This window comes from Panulirus ornatus, chromosome 53, assembly GCF_036320965.1.
Source record: "Panulirus ornatus isolate Po-2019 chromosome 53, ASM3632096v1, whole genome shotgun sequence".
Lineage (NCBI taxonomy): Eukaryota > Metazoa > Arthropoda > Malacostraca > Decapoda > Palinuridae > Panulirus > Panulirus ornatus.
In genome coordinates, this window is record NC_092276.1 from 1222796 (window position 1) to 1244201 (window position 21406).

At 45.4% G+C, this 21406-nt stretch overlaps 1 protein-coding gene across 17 annotated transcripts in view; it reads right to left on the reverse strand.

The window, feature by feature from the left end:
• LOC139765155 (uncharacterized) overlaps positions 1 to 21406 on the reverse strand; it is a 346502-nt gene that overhangs the window by 64133 nt on the left and 260963 nt on the right. For 14 of the 17 annotated variants that reach the window (XR_011716593.1, XR_011716592.1, XR_011716590.1 and 11 more), the window contains 4 exons: positions 20495 to 20521; positions 12685 to 12794; positions 1928 to 2116; positions 522 to 707 (listed from right to left, as the gene is read on the reverse strand). Coding sequence is in view for 13 of the 17 variants with exons in the window: in XM_071692359.1 (XP_071548460.1) it covers positions 522 to 707; positions 1928 to 2116; positions 12685 to 12794; positions 20495 to 20521 (512 nt within the window). In the remaining 4 variants the exon portion in view is untranslated. The remainder of the gene's footprint in view (positions 1 to 521; positions 708 to 1927; positions 2117 to 12684; positions 12795 to 20494; positions 20522 to 21406) is intronic. The other 3 variants (XM_071692369.1, XM_071692362.1, XM_071692371.1) reach the window with 1 other exon arrangement.

Genomic DNA, 21406 nt, shown 5'->3' on the forward strand with positions numbered 1-21406 from the left:
TCCTCAGGTGCCAGACCCTTATAAGATGCCAGGTCCTCAAGAGTCTGGCTCTCTCACCTAGAGTATGTTAGCAAACAAGGAGACTTTAGAAGTACCTCTTGAGAAAAGGAATTTGACAAAACTGGTATTGCTGGATTGATCCTGCGAATGGGTGATGGCAAAACTAAGAACATTAGATAAAAGACGTAAATGAATTCAACAGTGAACAGTTCTTCAAAAGTTGCAAAGTTAGAGTGAGCATATTTCATAACAATAAACTAAGCAAGAAACTTGTTAAATGCAAAGAAGTACTTCTGTAGTATCAGAGTAATGGGTGACTGGCATACGTCAAGTGATGAAATTGCAAATCCTGACAGTATACACAAGTTTAGAAAGTTTATCAAACAGCACAAAAAGTTCTAGTTATGGAGACCTTACGAGTGCAAAACTCCCTCCTCGTACAGTACAAATAGGCCATTAAACACAGAAATCAGACTCCTTCAAGACTCCATTAACAACGTCTCAAGTCAACCGACACTTACATCTTTTTTGAGATCGTCCAGAGTTTTCTTTCGAACTCTGTTGGCCATGTTGGTCTTGTCCGGGACTGGCGCGGTCTCCAGGCAGTTGGTAAAGCCTGGGGGAGGTCGGTAGACGCGCCAGTACGCCCTCTCCTGCGAGTCCGTTACGATCTTATCGCCCTTTTTACGATCCTTGGCTAACTTCACCTGCGGGAGGAGGGACGACACGCCCCTTAGCACACAGCATAGATAAAGACTCGGTCTGTTGCATTCTATATGTATACATTAAAGGTCCTGGGGTGTTGCCAGACTCCGCTGTGTGTGGTTACACTGTGAATAGGAAAAGTCGCCTTCAGCGAGGCTTTGTATCCCAGAGGACGAAAATGAGTTAATTCTCGCCGAGGAACTTTTAAGACCACCATTTCCCTACTCCTCACTGGTGTGCGGCCCTGAAGCTATGGGAGCCCTATAAGAGGTATGCTGGGTGTGTATAATTGGTTAATTATTTAATGTACTGTATGGATAGTGGCTTAATGGCCCTCAGCTATTGAAGTTGGTGGCCACTGGGTCTAGCAACATGGATGACTGTGTGGTGCTGGATGGCTCTGTGGTGCACGTTATGGTTGTTCTGCTGGCGTGCTACACACTCAGGCTAGGGCAGTGTATCTACTGTGGTTGGGAGGGTATCAAGTGCTATCTACTGTGGTTGGGTTGGTATCAAGTGGTATCTACTGTGGTTGGGTTGGTATCAAGTGGTATCTACTGTGGTTGGGATGGTATCAAGTGGCATCTACTGTGGTTGGGTTGGTATCAAGTGGTATCTACTGTGGTTGGGTTGGTATCAAGTGGTATCTACTGTGGTTGGGTTGGTATCAAGTGGTATCTACTGTGGTTGGGTTGGTATCAAGTGGTATCTACTGTGGTTGGGTAGGTATCAAGTGGTATCTACTGTGGTTGGGTTGGTATCAAGTAGTGTCTACTGTGGTTGGGTTGGTGTTAAATACTACATGCCAGACTAGACACAATCTTTTCCAGATCCTCTTATATTTCCCCTTTTTGGTCACTCAAAGTCCACATTCAGCCATAAAATAGCCCGAATAGTCCACTCCGATACCTTCCCTAAGTACTATCCATACTCACACCATCTCAAAACTATCCCATTAGGTGTTCGATATCCAGATTTACTATTCCATAAAGACCCATACCTACTTCCCCCTTCTGTGATTCATGACTCCACCATGTCACTGATAGCCCCCGTCCATCCTACCACACCCCTTGTGCTCCACATGAACGTCTCGTCTACAGCCCAGGGATTAACCTGAAGCAGTGGTCGCCGCCCTTCTGTCTACGCCGCCCCTGACAGTGTCATCCGCCCTCCCCTTCGCCTCTCATCTGTCCGTACCCCTTCAGCAGCGGCCGTCGCTCACCTGTTCCTCCGCCTGCATGGTGATGAAATCCCACTTGTGAGAGAGCGCCTTCTTGAGTCTGTTGTAAGCTTCCAGCTCATAGTCCTCGAGTCCATGTTTCTGCTTGTTCCTGGAAAGCCGCTTGGTCAGGTAGATGGCGTAGTCGGTGGTGTCGGCGCTGTGGTTCTGGGAGGGCCAATAGTAAGGCGTCTGTGGAAAGAACATGGGATCAGGGAGTGATGCACCGCTTGAGTGAGCAGTTCTTTTAAAATGTCCCTGACCTGGAGTTCTACAAAGTAGGACCATATGTTGTATTTGATGATTGTGAGGGTGGAATTTGGGTATCGGTGCCTGAACATTCAAGGGGAGGTGAGAAGTGTGCTGTGGATAGAATGAATTGGATCGATATGGTATATGGCGAGCGACGAGCTATGAATAAGCTGAACCAGGGCGTATGACTAAGTCACACCATAGAATAGTTTGCTGGGCTTAGCTGTAGATGGTAGGGTCTGATTTAGTACATCATACATGGCAACTAAATTTTGTATAGCTGGAAATGTGGCCGGTCTAAAAAAAATCGTCTAATTGCCAGGCAATTTTCCTTTGTGGATGCAACCCTAATGTCTTACAATTTTACTGCTATGAACAGACCTGTGACGTATAGAAAGTCTTTGCATACGTGTTATTTAGCATCTTGTTAAAGTATATAACTCACCATAAGGCTTCAGCGATGCTGATTCATATCAATTTCTTTTCCTCTCTTTTTCCGCTGAGCGGCGACCTCCGGCAACTCACCCGTCCATCACCCACACCCCCAACAGCGAACGGCCGTAACGAGCGGAGACCGCTAGACAGATTTATATAACGTCGCTACGTCAGCTCCAGGAGTCATTCTAATATTTTCAGGCCTCAAGTTAATGAGTTAGAAACGGCGGGAAATACACTAGAGGAGTCAGTGAGGTAAAATAAGGCTGATATTAATGAAGTAATATCCTCTCACACTGAGGGAAATGTCTCGCAAATGTAGCGACGCGAAGTCCGGGTCACTTGCAGCAAAGTTAAACGTCAGAATTTAATGTAAAACAACTCTGGGTTGTCTAATTATGGAACGAAATATAGAAGCGAATTTTGCCACTTCTATGGCTGGAGGTGTGATGAGAATTTGTCCTTCCAGCTTAGTAAAAGGAAGTTTAAGAAATCTATGGATGTGTGTAATCCATCTTGGTCGGCAAAGGGAAGGGATACGTAGCCTATAACATATACTGGTAACACTGAAATCCGTTAACTCGCTAAAACATAAATGGCGACACATTCATCATTACATAAATGCCCCAGAATCCATTTCTAAGGGTGAGTCCTGGCGCTATCAAGGGCTTCCGTTCCTTTGGCTCCTGCGGACCAAAGGCTGCGCTACCTCCAGTGGCAGGAAAGTGATGGATTCCTTTCAAGAGAGAGGGTCTTTCACGATGCTGGGCTCTCTTTCGTCAACTGACGAAGACACAAAGGTGTCTTCTCACTCGCTGTGTAACCTCGAGGAGGAAGGGAGGAAAGAGTCCGGTAACACCTATATATGTATATATGAATATAGTATACAGAGACTCTCCATACATCCTTTTACCTTGTTCTTTAAATGGATGTTAGCGAGAGGGACACAGGCCAGCGGACTGTCCTCAAAAATATACAGAGGGAACGCACGAATCATTTGCCTCAAGACGGCGTAAGAACTAGTGTGTGGTACGCATGCGTCGTTACGCGTTCAGTTCCGTCTGTCAACCCCCCTAACCATGGTCTAGTCTTTCATGGAGCAGTCCATGTCATCCTCACCTCTCACCGTTCGTCCAGCCATCCAGGAATCCGTCCATCACTCCAACGCATCATCCGCCCGTCCGTCCATCCAACCAATCTTTAATCCTGTCGTTCGTAAAATCTTATTTTCGCTCTGGGCGCCAGACGGAGCCACCTTGGGAGCTGCTGCTGTGTATCACTGCCTCGGTTATTATGACTTCGACTCCCTCGGCCACAAAGAACCTTCGATTCACCTCACTAACTGGACGCACAGACGAAGCGCGTGTGTCTGGCGCGAACACAATGCCACGACTGATGGTCTTTGGACCTCCTGTTTGGAGTGTACTTTTGATTCGACTATTTTCAAATGTTTCACTAGGCCATGGTTCGAGGCTTCGGAAATTCAGTGGTTCAAGGTTTCGTGGGATAGTGGTATGGCGGTTCATGAGACAGTGACTCAATGCTTCGCTGGAAATGGCTCGAAGGTTTAGGGGTGAGTTCTTCTAGTATTCCGTGAACAGTTGTCCAAGGCCTCCTGGAACAGTGGTACAGTCTACAATGCCTCACTGGGAACGGTTCAAGGACTCAGGAGAAAAGAATTAAACATCTCGTTGGACACTGGCATTGAGAGTTCACGAGTCAGTGATTCAATGCTTCACGAGGGTTCGAGGGACGGTGGTTGTTACCCAATTGCCGGACAGACACCTCGCAACAGAGGTGATGTTCCTGTTCGTGAAGCGGCACCTTCATGACAGGCTTCGAATTCAGCGAAGCAGCGTGGGATCGGAGCGAAATGACAGCCTCGTTAGTATAAATGACCTTTTACTCCCCAGCGCAAGAACAAAGGCCTCCATGCCGTCATGTTAACTGTGGCACTGGGAATCAAACTGTGGCCATGACAGGTAAAATATGGCCCTAGGAGGTATACTGTGGCCCTAGGAGGTATACTGTGGCCCTAGGCGGTAAACTATAAGCCCTGGGAGGTAAACTTCGCTGCTCGACACGGTATGGCTAGTAAACTGTCATTCTCTCTGGCAGACAGATGCTCGTGTCTACCACACTGCTGATATTGTCTGTCAGCCTCGTAGCTGCGAGTGACAGCGACAAATGCTGACGACGTCAGATAGATGTTACATCCGTCGGTGCTGGAGCGACGGCACTTGACGTCAGAGTGTGTGTTATGATGTACCTCCCCATCTCCCTCGTCTCGGGGTCAGCACCTTCCATCAAAGCCCTCCCCTCATTCTCACAGCCCTTCCAACAGTGACTCAGGCAGGGGTAGTTGGTGAGTGGGCCGACTGCTCGCTACTGCCGCTGACGTCAGAGCTGACGTCAGCACCACCCCACTACCCACTCCTAGGTTCTCCTTCCACACCCAACAACAACAGCAACACCACCTCAGGTCTTCCTTTGATCGCCCCTTCTTCGTCTGCTTCTTTGAGGTTGGTGGTGGAAGCCGCTTCAGCTGGTGTGGGTGGAAGGTGGTTGAGTCTACATGACCAGCGTGGAAGCGTCCAATGTGGGAGCCACTCTTGCGCATCATACAGTTACATGAAGGTCTTGATGGCCTTCTTAGATAAGGCGCAATGATTTACGAAAAGCTTCGACACCCTTTGGAATGCCGACAAAACACACACACACACACACACACACAGACACACACACACACACACACACACACACACACACATTTTCATTTAGAACCTTCTCCCTAATTATACAGACTAGGAATTTAATTATTTCGACGTAATTAATTGGATGATTTTTCTTCTCTCCTGACTTCTCCTGGCGCTACAACCCCAACCTATGATGATCTCTTGAACAACACACTCCAGCCTCACAACCATATGATCGCTCTTACTCTGTGGTGGCTTCAAATACCACATCCTTCCTCTCTCTCTCTCCCTCTCTTCTCTCTCTCTCTCTCTCTCTCTCTCTCTCTCTCTCTCTCTCTATATATATATATATATATATATATATATATACATATATATAAATCTATCTACCTATCTATCTATCTGTCTATCTGTCTATTTATCTCTATTTTTTTTCTATTTTTTTCATACATATTCGCCATTTCCCGCGTTAGCGAGGTAGCGTTAAGAACAGCGGACCGAGCCTTCGAGGGAATATCCTCACTTGGCCCCTTCTCTGTTCCTTCTTTTGGAAAATCAAAAACGAGAGGGGATAATCTGGTCATTTCTTATAGCCTGATGGTCAGGTTGGTACTATCCCAGCTCTCGTGCTCCAGGATCCCGGAGTGAGAGCGCAAGTGAAGATGTGAGACGAGAATGTGCGTATGTTTTTGTGGGATAAGAACAATGTCTAATAAACAGGTGTTCAGTGCCTCTGGCGTGGAAGGTGCATCTTGGACATGAGAAGTCTTGTGTTATAATGATTCAATGTTGATGACTGTGGGTGATGGCCGGAACGCATAGGAGAAAGTGTGACTCGTGTATGATTCGGGAGGGTCGTTTCAGACTGGCAATATATCTGCTGGAACTGAGATTTTAAGGTTGATGTGGGAGGGAGGAAGGTGGTGTTGCAGTGCTTGTAGTGTCTTTACAGAGTGAATATTAGATTATAACATTGTGGTTATTGGGGGGAGGGAGAGAGTGAACTGCGGTTATGGGTTTGTGAATGTGAGGCTTTACATTTCAGGCTTGGGGTTTTTTTTTGGAGGTGATAATGAGGTGGTGTGAGTAAGAGGAGTCACATTTTTCTGTTGCAGTAAGCTGGGTGTTGAGCACGTTGAGAGAAAAATGTTTTGGGAGAATTTTTGTTTCGGTGCGCAAGTGTTGAATGTGATTTCATTTAATACATGTATATGTATTGGTAAATCACACACACACACACACACACACACACACACACAAACACACACACATACACACACACTCACATATATATATGGGTCCATTTCCCTGGTCTTCAACCCTGCTGAGCATAAGATCTGTCAACCTCTTTTCTGCCACATCCTTACCCATCTCTTCGTACACACATCCACCTCACACTGGGCAGCCACAGCTTCCACCACACATTACCCCAAACTCCAGCTCCTCTTCAGCCACACCCACCACAACCATACACGAATGTAAGTTAAAGAAACAAGATTAGCAGAACCATTTATACTTTTCGTTCGCTGCCAAAGACGTACGTTGGCGGGTGGTTTCAGACCCCAGCGAGTTGGGTCGCCCCATTATAATGGAATTCTGGCGAAAGGGACGAGTGAGGAGGGTGCTGCTGGCTGGCTGCCGGAGAACCGACCGCACGGAGGAGAATCTTCCATGCTCGGGTTAAAGTCCCACATAATTGGATGGACTCGCACCTGCCCGGCAACCACCACACACTAATGCTCCACCATTACGAGAGAAAGAAAAAAAGAAGATGATAAAATGATTTCCTCCCCGCCTAATGGTCTGGACGTCGATAAAATTTCCAATACGACAATAGTTATGCGTTATTTTGTTTGGCTTTTTATTTCTGTCTGTCTGTCTGTCTGTCTGTCTGTCTGTCTCTCTCTCTCTCTCTCTCTCTCTCTCTCTCTCTCTCTCTCTCTCTCTCTCTCTCTCATGTTTGCGACGGATGTGAGGCGCGAATGTCATATGCGAGTGTGTCGTGTGGGTGATTAGCCAGGTGTGGTGGTCGGTCTTTGGCTGAGTGGGAGTGACTGATCGTGCTGGGAGATCAAGAAGGGAGGACAGTCGATTACTCTAGGGGGGTTGAAGATGCATACCGCTTTGAGCAGGCTAATGTCTTCTGATGACTTGATGTGGTGTTTTTGTTTTTTTCCCCTTACGTTACTGCCTGTGTAGTGCTGCTGTGTTGTGATGTAAGTACGAGATAAGTGTAGGTATAAGTGTGGTGCGATTTACATATATCCTGGTTGTTACTGAATACATCTGTGTTGACCACATGAGTCACCAAGACTGTGAGAGATCCGTGAATAAAAAAAATCCTGGTTATCTACTCATATCTTGATCCTTATTCAGTGGTGGGTAATTCCAGTGGCTGGAGAAGACCTCACTTCCTACCCAGCTGGGGTGTATACATTCTCCCCTCACATAATGGTGGCGGGGTCGGGGCCCCTTACCTGTACAGGACAACCCCTTGGCTTAATTTGTTGGGAGCACAGGTGCAAGAGACGGCCTCGGGCCATTAAGCTTTTACCAAGGACTGGGGCCGAGGGTTGGGCTTGCAGGTGGGGAGTGTGGGAGGAGGTGGGGTAAAATGGTGGGCTGGGCTCGACTGGTTGGCTGGTGGGGTGGGGTGGGGAAGGGTGGGAGTGGGGGAGAGAGAGAGAGAGAGAGACTTCTGTTACTGAGAGACACTGAAGCAAGTCGTGGGGAGCGAGAGGTCATGGCGTAGGAGGAGGAGGAGGTGGCGATGAGGGAGGGAGAGGTCGATGGGGGGAAAAAAGGGTGGGCAGTAAAACTCCTTTCAGAACCTGGAACATCATTCACTGGTTGTGCTTCGCTTTACGTTATGGTAGGAACGCAAGGTTCTAACACGGGGACGACTCCAGGATAGTAAAGCACCACACACAAAGTGTAGACATGAACCTAATGGACGCTCCAAGTGTGGACATGAACCTAATGGACGGTCCAAGTGTGGACATGAACCTAATGGACGCTCCAAGTGTGGACATGAACCTAATGGACGGTCCAAGTGTGGACATGAACCTAATGGACGCTCCAAGTTTGGACATGAACCTAATGGACGGTCCAAGTGTGGACATGAACCTAATGGACGCTCCAAGTGTGGACATGAACCTAATGGACGCTCCAAGTGTGGACATGAATCCAAAGGACGCTCCAAGGATGACAAAGACGAGAAGGCAACTTGCTTGTGGGACAATCAACGAGAAATAAACAAACATGGGTCAGGGAAGCTGCCTCACCCAGCCTCCCAAGCACACACACACACACACACACACACACACACACACACAGGCATACAAAAGCACACTGAACAACCAAACTTATACTATCCAAACTTATTACTATGCTCCTGCGGCGATATTTTCAGAGCTGCTGGAGAAACTTGGCCAACACATCCAAGTTACGGCTTCCCGTGAACAAACCATTATATCTGTGGGTTGGCTCCAGCGGGTTAACACAGCCAAGCTAACTTAATAAGGCTAGAGTTGGTTACTTCATTGGTCATGTATACGAGTACTGACAACAGTCCTGTGGTAGTGAGTGGGTTAGAAGGATGGATTTGAGAGACAGCTCGTAGTGGCGGGGTGAGGAGGTGTTAGGCATGAGAGCTGTTTTCCAACTGTGTGTTCTTCTCGTGTCTGCCTCTGGAACACCTCTAGCGAACCAGTACCCAACAATTAAGTCACCTAGCGAAACAGTACCCGACAATCAAGTCACCTAGCGAACCAGTACCCGACAATCAAGTCACCTAGCGAACCAGCACTCAGCAGTCAAGTCACTTAGTGGACCAGTACACACCAGTCAAGTCACCTAGGGAACTAGTACCAACCAGTCTACAGTCACCTGGGGGATTATCAGCTAACAGTCACCTAATTCCCACACGAAGGGTGACTGTTCTATTGCTCCTAATCCCCTTTATGTAAACGGAGACGGAGTTAATGATAAAAGACAGACAGACAGACACTGATTTCCAACGGGTTTATTACTGATTAAACCAAATCTAAGACAGCATCTCCCAGCTGGATCAATATTTAACAAGTCTACGACTACGTCTTTCTGCCAAGGTCAATATTTAACAAATCTATGTCTCACTGCTGGGTCAATATCTAAGAAATGTATGTCTCCCTGCTAGATCAACATTTAACGAATCAATGTCTCTCTGTTAAATCAATATTTAACAAATCTATGCCTCCTTGCTGGATCAATATATAACAACTCTACGACTATGTCTCACACTTGGATCAATATTTACCTGGAACTTCAGTCAACGAAGTGATAAAACAGAGAACCTGTAGAAGAAAGTCTTACAAAACGACATTTTCGTACTTACGACAGTTTAGAATTAGGGTAAAATTTCCCTGGAAAGTCTCGCTATTCCTCATAGTTACGACGAATTCTATAGAAAAAAGAAAGGAAAATCGACCGTAAGTATTATGTACACGTATTGTGTAATGGTCCAAATCTGTGTCGTTGGTGTATCTGGCGTATGATCAGGCTGACATCAGGAGCTGAAATATACGCCATAATCTTGTATAGATACAGCAACGTTTACTTATTCCTCCGATACAAGAGTGTATCATTACAGGTAAAAAACTTCTGGTGTTGTGGGGGGGCTTATCAATCCATTTACCAACACAAACAGGCAGATAGATCCACTGTGATACCGTTGTATGTAAACAGAGTGGGAGAGGGGTCGCTGCTGAAGAGGAAAAATTCAGGCAGGAATTAGAAACGTTTCAGTACGCTGTCTAGTGGGCAATCTCTGCAGTTGAACTCGACTTAGTCGACTTAACGAAAGGGTTCGCTGGTTATTTTGGGGTTTAGGTTTATTGATTGCCAGGGGCCACTACGGCCGCCCGTCAGTGAAAGAAATGCCTCCTTCAGGCGTTCGACGACCGTACACAGGCTTTTACGACACACAAGGACCCTGTTAAGAGAGGATGTTATTCTATAGACCCCATTTACCGAGGGAATATTAGCCCCCGAGGGAATATTAGCCCCCGAGGGAATATTGGCCCCCTCTGTCTCTGACCTTGGCATTCGGGTGCTAGGGTGGGGCCTGTCGGGTCGTGAAATGTCCTGGGGAAAATGATTGTTTTTCCCAGGAGACGATGATCCATAGCCTAATTGGAATTTTTCTCAGGAAGACAGTGTGTTTTTCCCTCCCCAGGGTGAGGCTACGGGGGGAGAGCTGAGCCCGCTGATAAGGCAGGAGGCCAGGCCCAAGGGTGTGGTAAGGAGGGGGGAGAAGAAGAGAAAATTGTCTGCTGTGAAATTGTTTACCCTGGGGGTAGAGTTGTTTTTGGCGAAACTGTTTAGTTGTCTGGTGGCAAGTGTTTACTCGGGATTGTTTGCTGTGTTGATTTCAGTGATTGTAATATTACTAATGATAATGATGATGGTGATAATGATAATGTTAATAATAATAATGATAAGAATAATAATAATAATAATAATAATAATAATAATAATAATAATAATAATAATGATAAAAATAATGATAATAATAATGATAATAAAATAATAATAATAGTAATAATAATAATAATAATAATAATAATAATAATAATAATAATAATAATAATAATAATAATAACTTTGATGATAATTATGATGATAATAACATTGGGCATCTACTTACATTAAACTGCTTAAATACTGTTGCTGATTATCCCGTTGCTAATCAGTTAGACCAATCAGATAAGTAAGGAGACCTGGAATTCTAATTACACTGACTTAAGTGATAGGAGGCAGTATAACTGTGGCTGGAACTCAGTATAACTGTGGCTGGAACTCGTCTCTGTGGCTGGAACTCAGTATAACTGTGGCTGGAACTCAGCATAACTGTGGCTGGAACTCAGTATAACTGGCTGGAACTCAGTAAAACTGTGGCTGGAACTCAGTATAACTGTGGCTGGAACTCGTCTCTGTGGCTGGAACTCAGCATAACTGTGGCTGGAACTCAGTATAACTGGCTGGAACTTGTCTCTGTGGCTGGAACTCAGTATAACTGTGGCTGGAACTCAGCATAACTGTGGCTGGAACTCAGTATAACTGTGGCTGGAACTCAGTATAACTTTGGCCACACATTATACCCCAGCGTAGCACACCCGCCACCCTCCGTCACGTTAAGTCCCCCCCCTAAAAAAAAAATCCAGGAGCATTTTTGACCTTCAAGGGGGATGTAAGTTCTCCAATTACCTCTGATAAAATGAAAAACCCTGCGATTGTTAAAAAAAAAAAAGAAAAACACATCTCAAGCGGGCAGAACATGGTCTTTCATACCTTCTTCGTCATTTCCTACGTGTGACGTACGAGTTTGACTCACATTTACTGATATTTTAAAGACAATGTCAGTTATAGGATTAAGTTGAGGAAGGGATAAAAGGGGGACCATCTAACTTTGTACGAGGTTGTGGATGGCTGGTACCATGTTGTTCAGCGACTGTGGGTCGTCCAGACTATCCTGACTCTCTCTCTCTCTCTCTCTCTCTCTCTCTCTCTCTCTCTCTCTCTCTCTCTCTCTCTCTCTCAAGGGGTGGATGAGCAATGGCGGACACTTCTCTGATCTTCTCAAAAGTCCCTTTGAGATATTTCTTTTTTTTTTTCTTTAACAGAGACAGCTTCCCTCTGGCATAGAGTATTGAACCTACCACACACACACACACACACACGTCGCTTTTCCTTCATTATGACACGGTAATCGCTGTCAGAACAGCGATATTAATTAAGGTCCATTAGTTAAGATAACCAGGATCAAGAAGACATAGCACTTCGTATGAGAGATGATGAATGATGAGGATCAAACCCTGTTGCCTGTTATCTGAAATATAATGATTAAATGTTTATTGTAATGATATTCTACAGAGAGACGTGAGAGAGTTACATGGTTACAGAGACACACACAGAGACCAAAGGTTTGAGTGAGATGGTCCGGTCTTAACGCTACTTAAAAAAGATACATACATTAAAAAAAAAATTGCAGTCCAGTTAAAAGCAGTAGAAGAAGAAGATGGCCAAGTAGATAGAATGGTGGATAGATAGATAGATAGATAGATAGATAGATAGAGACACAGATAGATAGATAAACAGATAGATAGATAGATAGATAGATAAACAGATAGACAGACTGATATCAAGATAGAGGGATAGATAGATAGATAGATAGAGAGAGAGAGAGAGAGAGAGAGAGAGAGAGAGAGAGAGAGAGAGAGAGAGAGAGAGAGAGAGAGAGAGAGAGAGAGAGAGAGAGAGAGAGAGAGCAGTAGAGAGAAAGCGAGAGAGCTAGAGCTAGATCTAGCTAGAGCTAGGTTCTCTGGCCTGGCCACGTACCTGGAATCTGTAGAGGGAGGAGTCGTCCTTGACGATGAGCGAGCGTGACTCTCCGACAGGGAAGAAGTACCCGTACTGACATAGCAGGTTGGCCAGGTGGATGGCCTCGGCTGTCGCGGGCGGGGGAGGAGGAAGAGAGAAGAGAAAGAGAAAGTAAAGAGAACACCATTTTACTCTCTCTCTCTCTAGGTATACTCTAAGTATACTCTCTAGCTCTAGGGATCACTAGAGAGGTATGTATACCTAAGGGTGATGATGGCACGCCTCCGGCGCTACGTGCTTGCAAGCAATCCAGACCTAGAGATTTCGTGTGTGTGTGTTGATGAGGATCAGAAGAGAAAAGATAAGCTTTTGAGAGAGAGAAAAATAGATAAGAGACACAGACATACTAGGTCAAGCTTACCGCCCCTCCCTCCCTCCCCAGCTTTACTTGTACCTCTCTCTCTCTCTCTCTCTCTCTCTCTCTCTCTCTCTCTCTCTCTCTCTCTCTCTCTCTCTCTCTCTCTCTCCTCCCATACTTCCCTCATACTCCTGTCACACTGCTCTCTTACTCCTGTTCACACACACACGCGCGCGCACACCGCCTGGCTGGGGGTATCATCACCACCTCCTCCTCCTCACGGTAGCTAGGTAGGGAGGGCAGCGCCTCCTCCACGAAGCACGTCCACTGGTAGAAAGGACGTGGCCATGGTGTGGCGAGTGGCCCAAAGGATGATGGAACCGGAGGCAAAAAAAGGGATTCCAGTCCTCTATCGTAGAACCGTTAGAGGTTTTACGCTCCAAGTCTGCACCGTTGGAGCAAGGCCAGGGACGAGTAATGATAGAGCAAGAGTTGCTTACATTCTTGGCTGCCTGCCCTCTGTCCCTTCAATAATCAAATCTTATAGTTTGAGACACATTTATCGAAAGACTATAAGCTGCGTGCGTTCGTTCAAAGTGGCATTCAATCGCATCTAGACTGTCTTATATTGAAAAAAAAATGAGGGAAAAATACTGGTGTTGAACATTCTAATATGTGACGTTAAGATAGTATCTAGAATATTATCTTAGGCTTGTAGTGCTATACACTGCTAAGTAATGAAACAAGCTAAGGAAAATAGCCGTTGTTGTACACTGATATACTGTCGAATTCTGATACCCAGGTCAACACTGAGGCAATGTTTCCCAGTATGGTGTGACTGACCCAGCTGTGTTTCACACTGACTACATATCACACTGACGTTCGCTGAGGTACATGTTCTGTGGTGCAGTGAGATTTATACATTGTTGGGCAGTGAGATGCATACGTCATAAGAAACTGAAACAAACTTCTGAATAGAATACTGTGTCTGTATACTGCGAAGACGTGCAGCCTCTCATATCACCCACACACACACACACACACACACACACACACACACACACACACACACACACACATAGATCTTCAAACCAATTCACTTACATATCGTTGTCTGAATTATGTATGCTTCCAGTTCTTTCACTCTGCACTATTACCTTTTATAACGTGAACTCCTTCCTCCCTGCCTCACCATAATCAGAACACTATATATTCAGAACTGGGAAGAATAACTTAGGGATGAACGCAACTCAGACTGATGTTTCTTAAATTTAATCCCAATCAGTTTGTCTTTCTAAATCTCCTTTACGATCTCCTCCTACTCCTCCTCCTCCTCCTCCTCTAACGCTGTAAATATTCGTAACCATACGTTAGGAAGACGTAGTCTACATTCTCATGGTAATTCACCTTTATGGGGAAATGGCTTCGAAAGGGAACATATAGCAGGATGCGCCGGCAGCTCGTGAAAGATTAAAGGAGAATGGTCTATCTGGCTGTTGGTGTATGGAGATGGTTGTGTGATAGAAGGTAGGTGGTCGTGTAGAGGAAAGCGAAGAATATGACGAGATATTCATCTCAGTATGTAAATACAGGAAGATGAAATGGGATCATGGGGTCAGAGAGCTGCATTCTCAAAGAGAGATCTTGTAGTGGAAGATACGAGTCAAGTATCAAGAACCTTACACTAAAAAGTCTGGTGAACTTCATTCATTCTGGGAGTGTATTCAGTGAAGATGTTGGACTTGACGCTGAGTCACTGGACACTGTCAGGAGCAGGGAAATGGCTAAGGCTTTGAGGAGTTGAGGAGAGATAGCTTAGTGTAGCCCTGAGACAGTGTGGACGAGAGAAGGAGTTGATGGTATAGCAACAGAGGACAGTTACAGTCGTGAGGCTTGCATGTAGGGTGAGAAGAATGAGGAAAATGAGAAAAATGTGAGAATGAGGCACAATAATAGTGAGGGGGAGAAGCTGATCAAAATTGAAGGTGGCTCTGGAGACAGTATGGGGTGGTGGAGTGGTGTGTGGAGGTGGAGTGTGTGTGTGTGTGTGTGGTGGATGACAGGAAGGTGGGGGATGCGGACGCCAAGGGTAAGGTAGACCACACGGGTGAGGGGAGTATCTGAGTGACGCTAAGGACCAGCAAGCACCAGTGGGTCACAAGAGGTGATGCCTGGAGGAGGAAGGTCTGAAGGCCCCTCTACTGTGGTATGGGGGACACAGGAGAACACATGCACCATCACCACAGAGGGATACATACACGTCCCCGTGTGTGTGTGTGTGTGTGTGTGTGTGTGTGTCTAGGGGGAGGATGCATACAGGAGAATACGTACACCAAACATACATACGCATATATACACTTATACACTAATATACAAAGTTACATACTGAGAAATATACTTTCTTATATTCTATCATACATATAGTTTTAATATCCCAAGACGCATTCGTTGTTGTATACTGATATTCATACACAGATACACCTGTATACGTTGACTGATGTATAGTGAAGTACTCTGAGTATACATACACTGAGATACACTTAGAGGAAGGTAGTTATACATATCTTATATATATATATATATATATATATATATATATATATATATATATATATATATATATATATATATATATATATATATATATATACCAATCTTCGCACAGATCTACAAACACAAATGCCAAGGGAAAACACACACCAACACACACACACACACACACACACACACACACACACACACACACACACACACACACACATTGAAAAAACGTCAACACCGACACGTGATCAAGGAAACATACAGCAATCATACAGTGAAATATATCCTGCTATTTACTGAGATATTATACACTATTGTACACTGAAATATAGACAGTCATGCTCACTACAATAATAGGTATAACACAATGATGCATACATTCTGCATTTGATGAAAGGTTATACATCATCATACACTGGGCTATTGTATAGTGTTCAACAGTGGGTCACCTTCTGTCGTTCAAAATGAGATACATGAATTGATATACTGACTTATAATACAACGTTATACACTGTACAGAATACACCCTGTATTACGCCACAGTGTAAATCATACACTACACTACCTATTTCATTGAAAAAATTGGGAAACCAATTCGACTAGAGATACTGCTTGTCATACACTGAAAAATACAGTCGTGTATGAGATCATACACGTACACTGAGAGGCATACACAGCTACACGTACATACACATTACACTGAAAGCGACTTGATATCAATACTAGGGAGGTACTGAAGGCCAGATATACTGATACAAAGGGGGGAAGATTATAAGTATACTGACAGGGAAAATACTAAGAGGTTATACTGAGGAGGGTAAATGATACTTATACACTGACAAGAGAATTTTATACTGACACACGTACAGAGATAGTTATATAATACACTGATGAGAGAACAAATAACACTGAGAGAACAAAGCAATGTCTACGATGATTTACACTGTAATGAAGTTCGTTGGAGGAGACTAAGTTGGTCTAAGGGGGAAATATAGACACTGACATCATCAGAATTACACTGACAGAATATTGTGAGCCCCAGCAAAAAGTTTGTATACTGATCAAGCACACAAAACACTGATACCCTAACGAAAACTGACTGACTTACATTGGTAAATAATGAGGCACAAGAAGATATACTGAAAAACGATAAGGCACACTTGGATACACTGAGTTATACTGAAATTCAGTGAGGAATGTCAAGGCATACTGAGTCCTCTGAGATATTCTAGAGCAAACGATACACAGAGAAACACTGACATATACTGAGTCACAGTATGAAACAAGTAACGCTAAGATACACTGAAGGTGACCGAAACATTAGAATACACTGAGAGTGTGTGATACACTGAATCTCACTGAGAGACATAGAGATGATACTGGAACATACTGAATGACACTGAGCTACACTGAGCCACAGTACAAGAGAACGAGAAGCAAATTTAGACCCAATAATAAACTGGGATCAAAGAAGAGAAAGGGACGTACTCGCCATTACACTGATATACACACTGAGACACACACTGTTGTAATAATACGGGACAGTGTCATGGCGAAGCTATACTGAGGGATGTGGAACACACACGTAAGATATTTGCTGGAAACACATCATCCACACCAAGAATTCATGGACTGAACGACTACATGGAAGGGGAAAAAAATCCTTCTTCCAGATGCTGGAACGGTAACTCAGAGACAGCCTATATTCACCTACCAAGAGGAATAGTGAAGGAGAAACGCTGAAATTAAACCGAGGCACAGCATCATTGTTGGAACATAGACTCAAAGTAGTTCTGAAGTGGTCACAAGATTTCTAAAAAAACTCCCCAGTAATCAAACGAATCTAATATATTACAGGATAGAGCCTAAGTGAATAAGAAAAAATGTGCTGTAATATATACATTAGCACTCAGTAAGCAACATATATACATCTTGTATTTACACTGAATATACACTGAGTAGAATAAAACACATATAAAGCGACAAATGGATACGTATATTTACATGAAGCGTGACTGTACACAAACAGTGGGGAATAAAAGATATCTAGATAAACTAGAGGAAAACAAAAAAACCCAGAGTGATCGAGAAATATATACATATAAACCTTGAGACTAATATAAACTCACTCCTATACACGCATACATATACATACACGTACATACACACTAACACGAAGGAAGACACACAAATACACAGGCTCACAGGCACATACACCATGATGGAAACACACACACACACACACACACACACACACACACACACACACAACAGACAGCTACGGACACGCACATAGACACACATACACAGCCTCGAGGCAGGGGAATGATACACTACTTTAGAGTGAGTGAGGAATTCCTCGGTGGGTCTGGTTGGCCCTCTCACTCAAGACTACAGTGGCCACCACACCTGTGCCTCTGACAGCTCCAGTCCTCCGCTGTGAACCAGTCCACCTCACGCCAGGCTTCGTCCTCAGTCATTCCATCTCCAGCGGGTTGATGCTTCTTCCTTTCTCTCGCGTTCAGTGCTCACAATTCCAAACCAGCGTCACAACTATTGTACAGAGGTAAGCATACCTATTTTTGCTCTTGAAAACACTGACCTTTCCCTCCTCCATGCATCTTAGTGTAGCCTGGATCTTATACCTGTTCTCCAATATGTGATGTGTTTTAGTGCCCTAGGCTCCATCAGCTATCACGTCCACTCTAAGGTATCTAATACTCTCCACTCCCTCCGGATCCTCCCCCCTTCTTTTTTTTAACTCACACTTGAACCATGAGACGTTTCACCTCAATATCCTATTTTTGTCCTTACTTAACCCTCAACTTTCGCCGTGCGTACACTTTCTGAAACCATGTCACCAGCTGTTGGAGAATCTGTTTAGAGTCGGCCACCAGAGCCGTGTCATCTGCAAACAGCAACCGGGTCACCTTCCACGCACCTTCACACCCTAGGATGATGCAGAGCTGCCATGTGTTCCATGACCCTTACATTTACCTCACTCTCACCACCCTGTCCATGAACAGATCAAACAACCACGGTGACATCACACGTCTTTGATGGCAATCCATCTTCACCACTACTCACCCATTCCTCCTGTAGCCTCCATACGCGCCTTGCTCCTAGTAGAATAAACCCCTCGCTACATGAAGTAGCTTTCCACATACTTATTCACATCCGTAGCACATTCGATCCTACAACTCTGTCAGCCCTCCCGTGTGCTTTCTTCAGATCCGTGAATGCCGTACACGACCCACACTCTTTCTTCAGACAATTTCCACACACGTTCTTCAGGACAAACAACTGGTCCACACACACTCTCCACGCCTCAAACCACACCGCTTCTCCCCCCAGTCACCTCCTCTTTGCTCATCACCAACCCCTCAATCATCACTTCCCCCATACACACACCTCCAAGGTACTGTATATTCATCATTTATATTTCATCTCTCTTGCCTTCATACAAGGGCGTTGTACATGTACTTCACCAGTCCTCAAGCACCGTGAAATATTCACAGATTCTAAAGGCACACACGCGCTCATCAAATACACATACATCAACGCACACATCCACACATGCTCACAGATGATCTCACACAAAACCTCCTCCATAGACGAATACAAACACACACACACACACACACACACACACACACACACACACACACACACACACACACACACACACACACACACACACATGGCCATAAATGCACACATATAAACACAAATATACTGACATATATTCACAATAATAAACAAATTCACGGTCCTATTAACGCACTTTTAAGTACACACATATTTACTCACATAAACACACACACACACATATGCTCAAACACGCAAGAATACCAACGATAGCAAACACAGACATACACATACGCAGCAAGAATTGGATCCTCACGTGTGTGTAGAAAAAAAAAAAGGACTTCCTCCACGTACAGTAATGACAAATAGGCAAATACAAACACACTCTCCGTGCTGGCATCCTAAGTTCTTTCACCTTTGTTGACTTGTGTCAATTTGAAGACTGATCCATCCCACACTCACTCACACACACACACAGCAGAACCCCACCAACTAGCAACCTCACACCCTACCCACAGAACGACACAGAGGGAGTCTGGGATGTTTGCATGCTGGCTCGACATGCCGTATAGGGAGGAAGGTGGCTCGACATGCCGTAAAGGGAAGGAGGTGGTTCGACAAGGCAGTTGACGGAGGGAGGCGGCTCGACATGCCGTAGAGGGAGAGAGATGGCTCGACATGCCGTAGAGGGAGGGAGGTGGCTCGACATGCCGTAGAGGGAGGGAGGTGGCTCGACATGTCGTAGAGGGAGGGAGGTGGCTCGACATGTCGTAGAAGAAGGGAGGTGGCTCGACATGCCGTAGAGGGAGGGAGGTGGCTCGACATGCCGTAGAGTGAGGGAGGTGGCTCGTCATGTCGTAGAAGAAGGGAGGTGGCTGGACATGCCGTAGAGTGAGGGAGGTGGCTCGACATGCCGTAGAGGGAGGGAGGTGGCTCGACATGCCGTAGAGGGAGGGAGGTGGCTCGACATGCCGTAGAGGGAGGGAGGTGGCTCGACATGCCGTAGAGTGAGGGAGGTGGCTCGACATGCCGTAGAGGGAGGGAGGCGGCTCGACATGCCGTAGAGGGAGGGAGATGGCTCGACATGACATAGAGGGAGGGAGCTGGCTCGAGTTGCCGTAAAGTGAGGGAGGTGGCTGGACATGCCGTAGAGGGAGGGAGGTGGCTGGACATGCCATAGAGGGAGGGAGTTGGCTCGACATGCCGTAGAGTGAGGGAGTTGGCTCGAGTTGCCGTAGAGTGAGGGAGTTGGCTGGACATGCCGTAGAGGGAGGGAGGTGGCTGGACATGCCATAGAGGGAGGGAGGTGGCTGGACATGCCGTAGAGTGAGGGTTACGCACCTTTGGCGAGGTGTGCTGGGAAGAGGGCTAGAGCGAGCACGGGCGTGGTGGTGGTGGTGGTTGGTGGTGGTGGTGGTGGTAGTGATGGTGGTGTTGGTGGTTGGTGGTGGTTGGTGGTGGAGAAAGAGTAGAGTTAGGGAGGGACAGCTCAGTGCCACACCTCAACCCTCCAAACTTGAACCACCACTTGAGAGTGAGTCACTTTCTAAGCATGAATCATTCAATGACTCGAGTGCATGACGAGTCATGCACTCGAGTGCAGGGTACGGAACAGCCCAGATATCTATTACATCTCCTTCTCCAAATGTGAGGCCAAGAATGTGGGTCCAAGTGAGAGACGGTGTGTGTGTGTGCACGCCAACTCTACACACCTACTGTCATCATCATCATCATCATCATCATCCTCAACACTACAAGGTGAAGATGCGCCATGCTCAAGTGTCCTCTCCATACCATCAGCTTCAGTTGACTGCTTCTCCACCTCTGCTACAGACGCACACCTGCTAACTGGTGGTAGTCTGCGTCTTGCGTTTGGATCAGGGTAAGTGTTCAACCCAGAGGTGTTTTATATCACACCATATTAATATATAATTTTGATAATTCCTTTATTTAGATCTTGTTTAGAAATGGGGGATAAAATGTTTGTTCGATAGATTATGCCAATTCAAACCTCATATGTGACACTGAATTTATTTGAAAGGTATACGTGGGGATATTGATAGTCAATGCTGGGTCATGTGGAGGGACAGGACACTTGGCATGGGCTGGTGAGACTGAGATAACAATCATTGTGAGTCTGTAATAAACACATGTTTGGTCAGAAACATCAGCGAGTTAATGATAAACAGGCATTCTAATCCCTGATGAAAAGCTACTGAGAACAAGTTCCCCTGATCCTGTGTAACAAGAGAT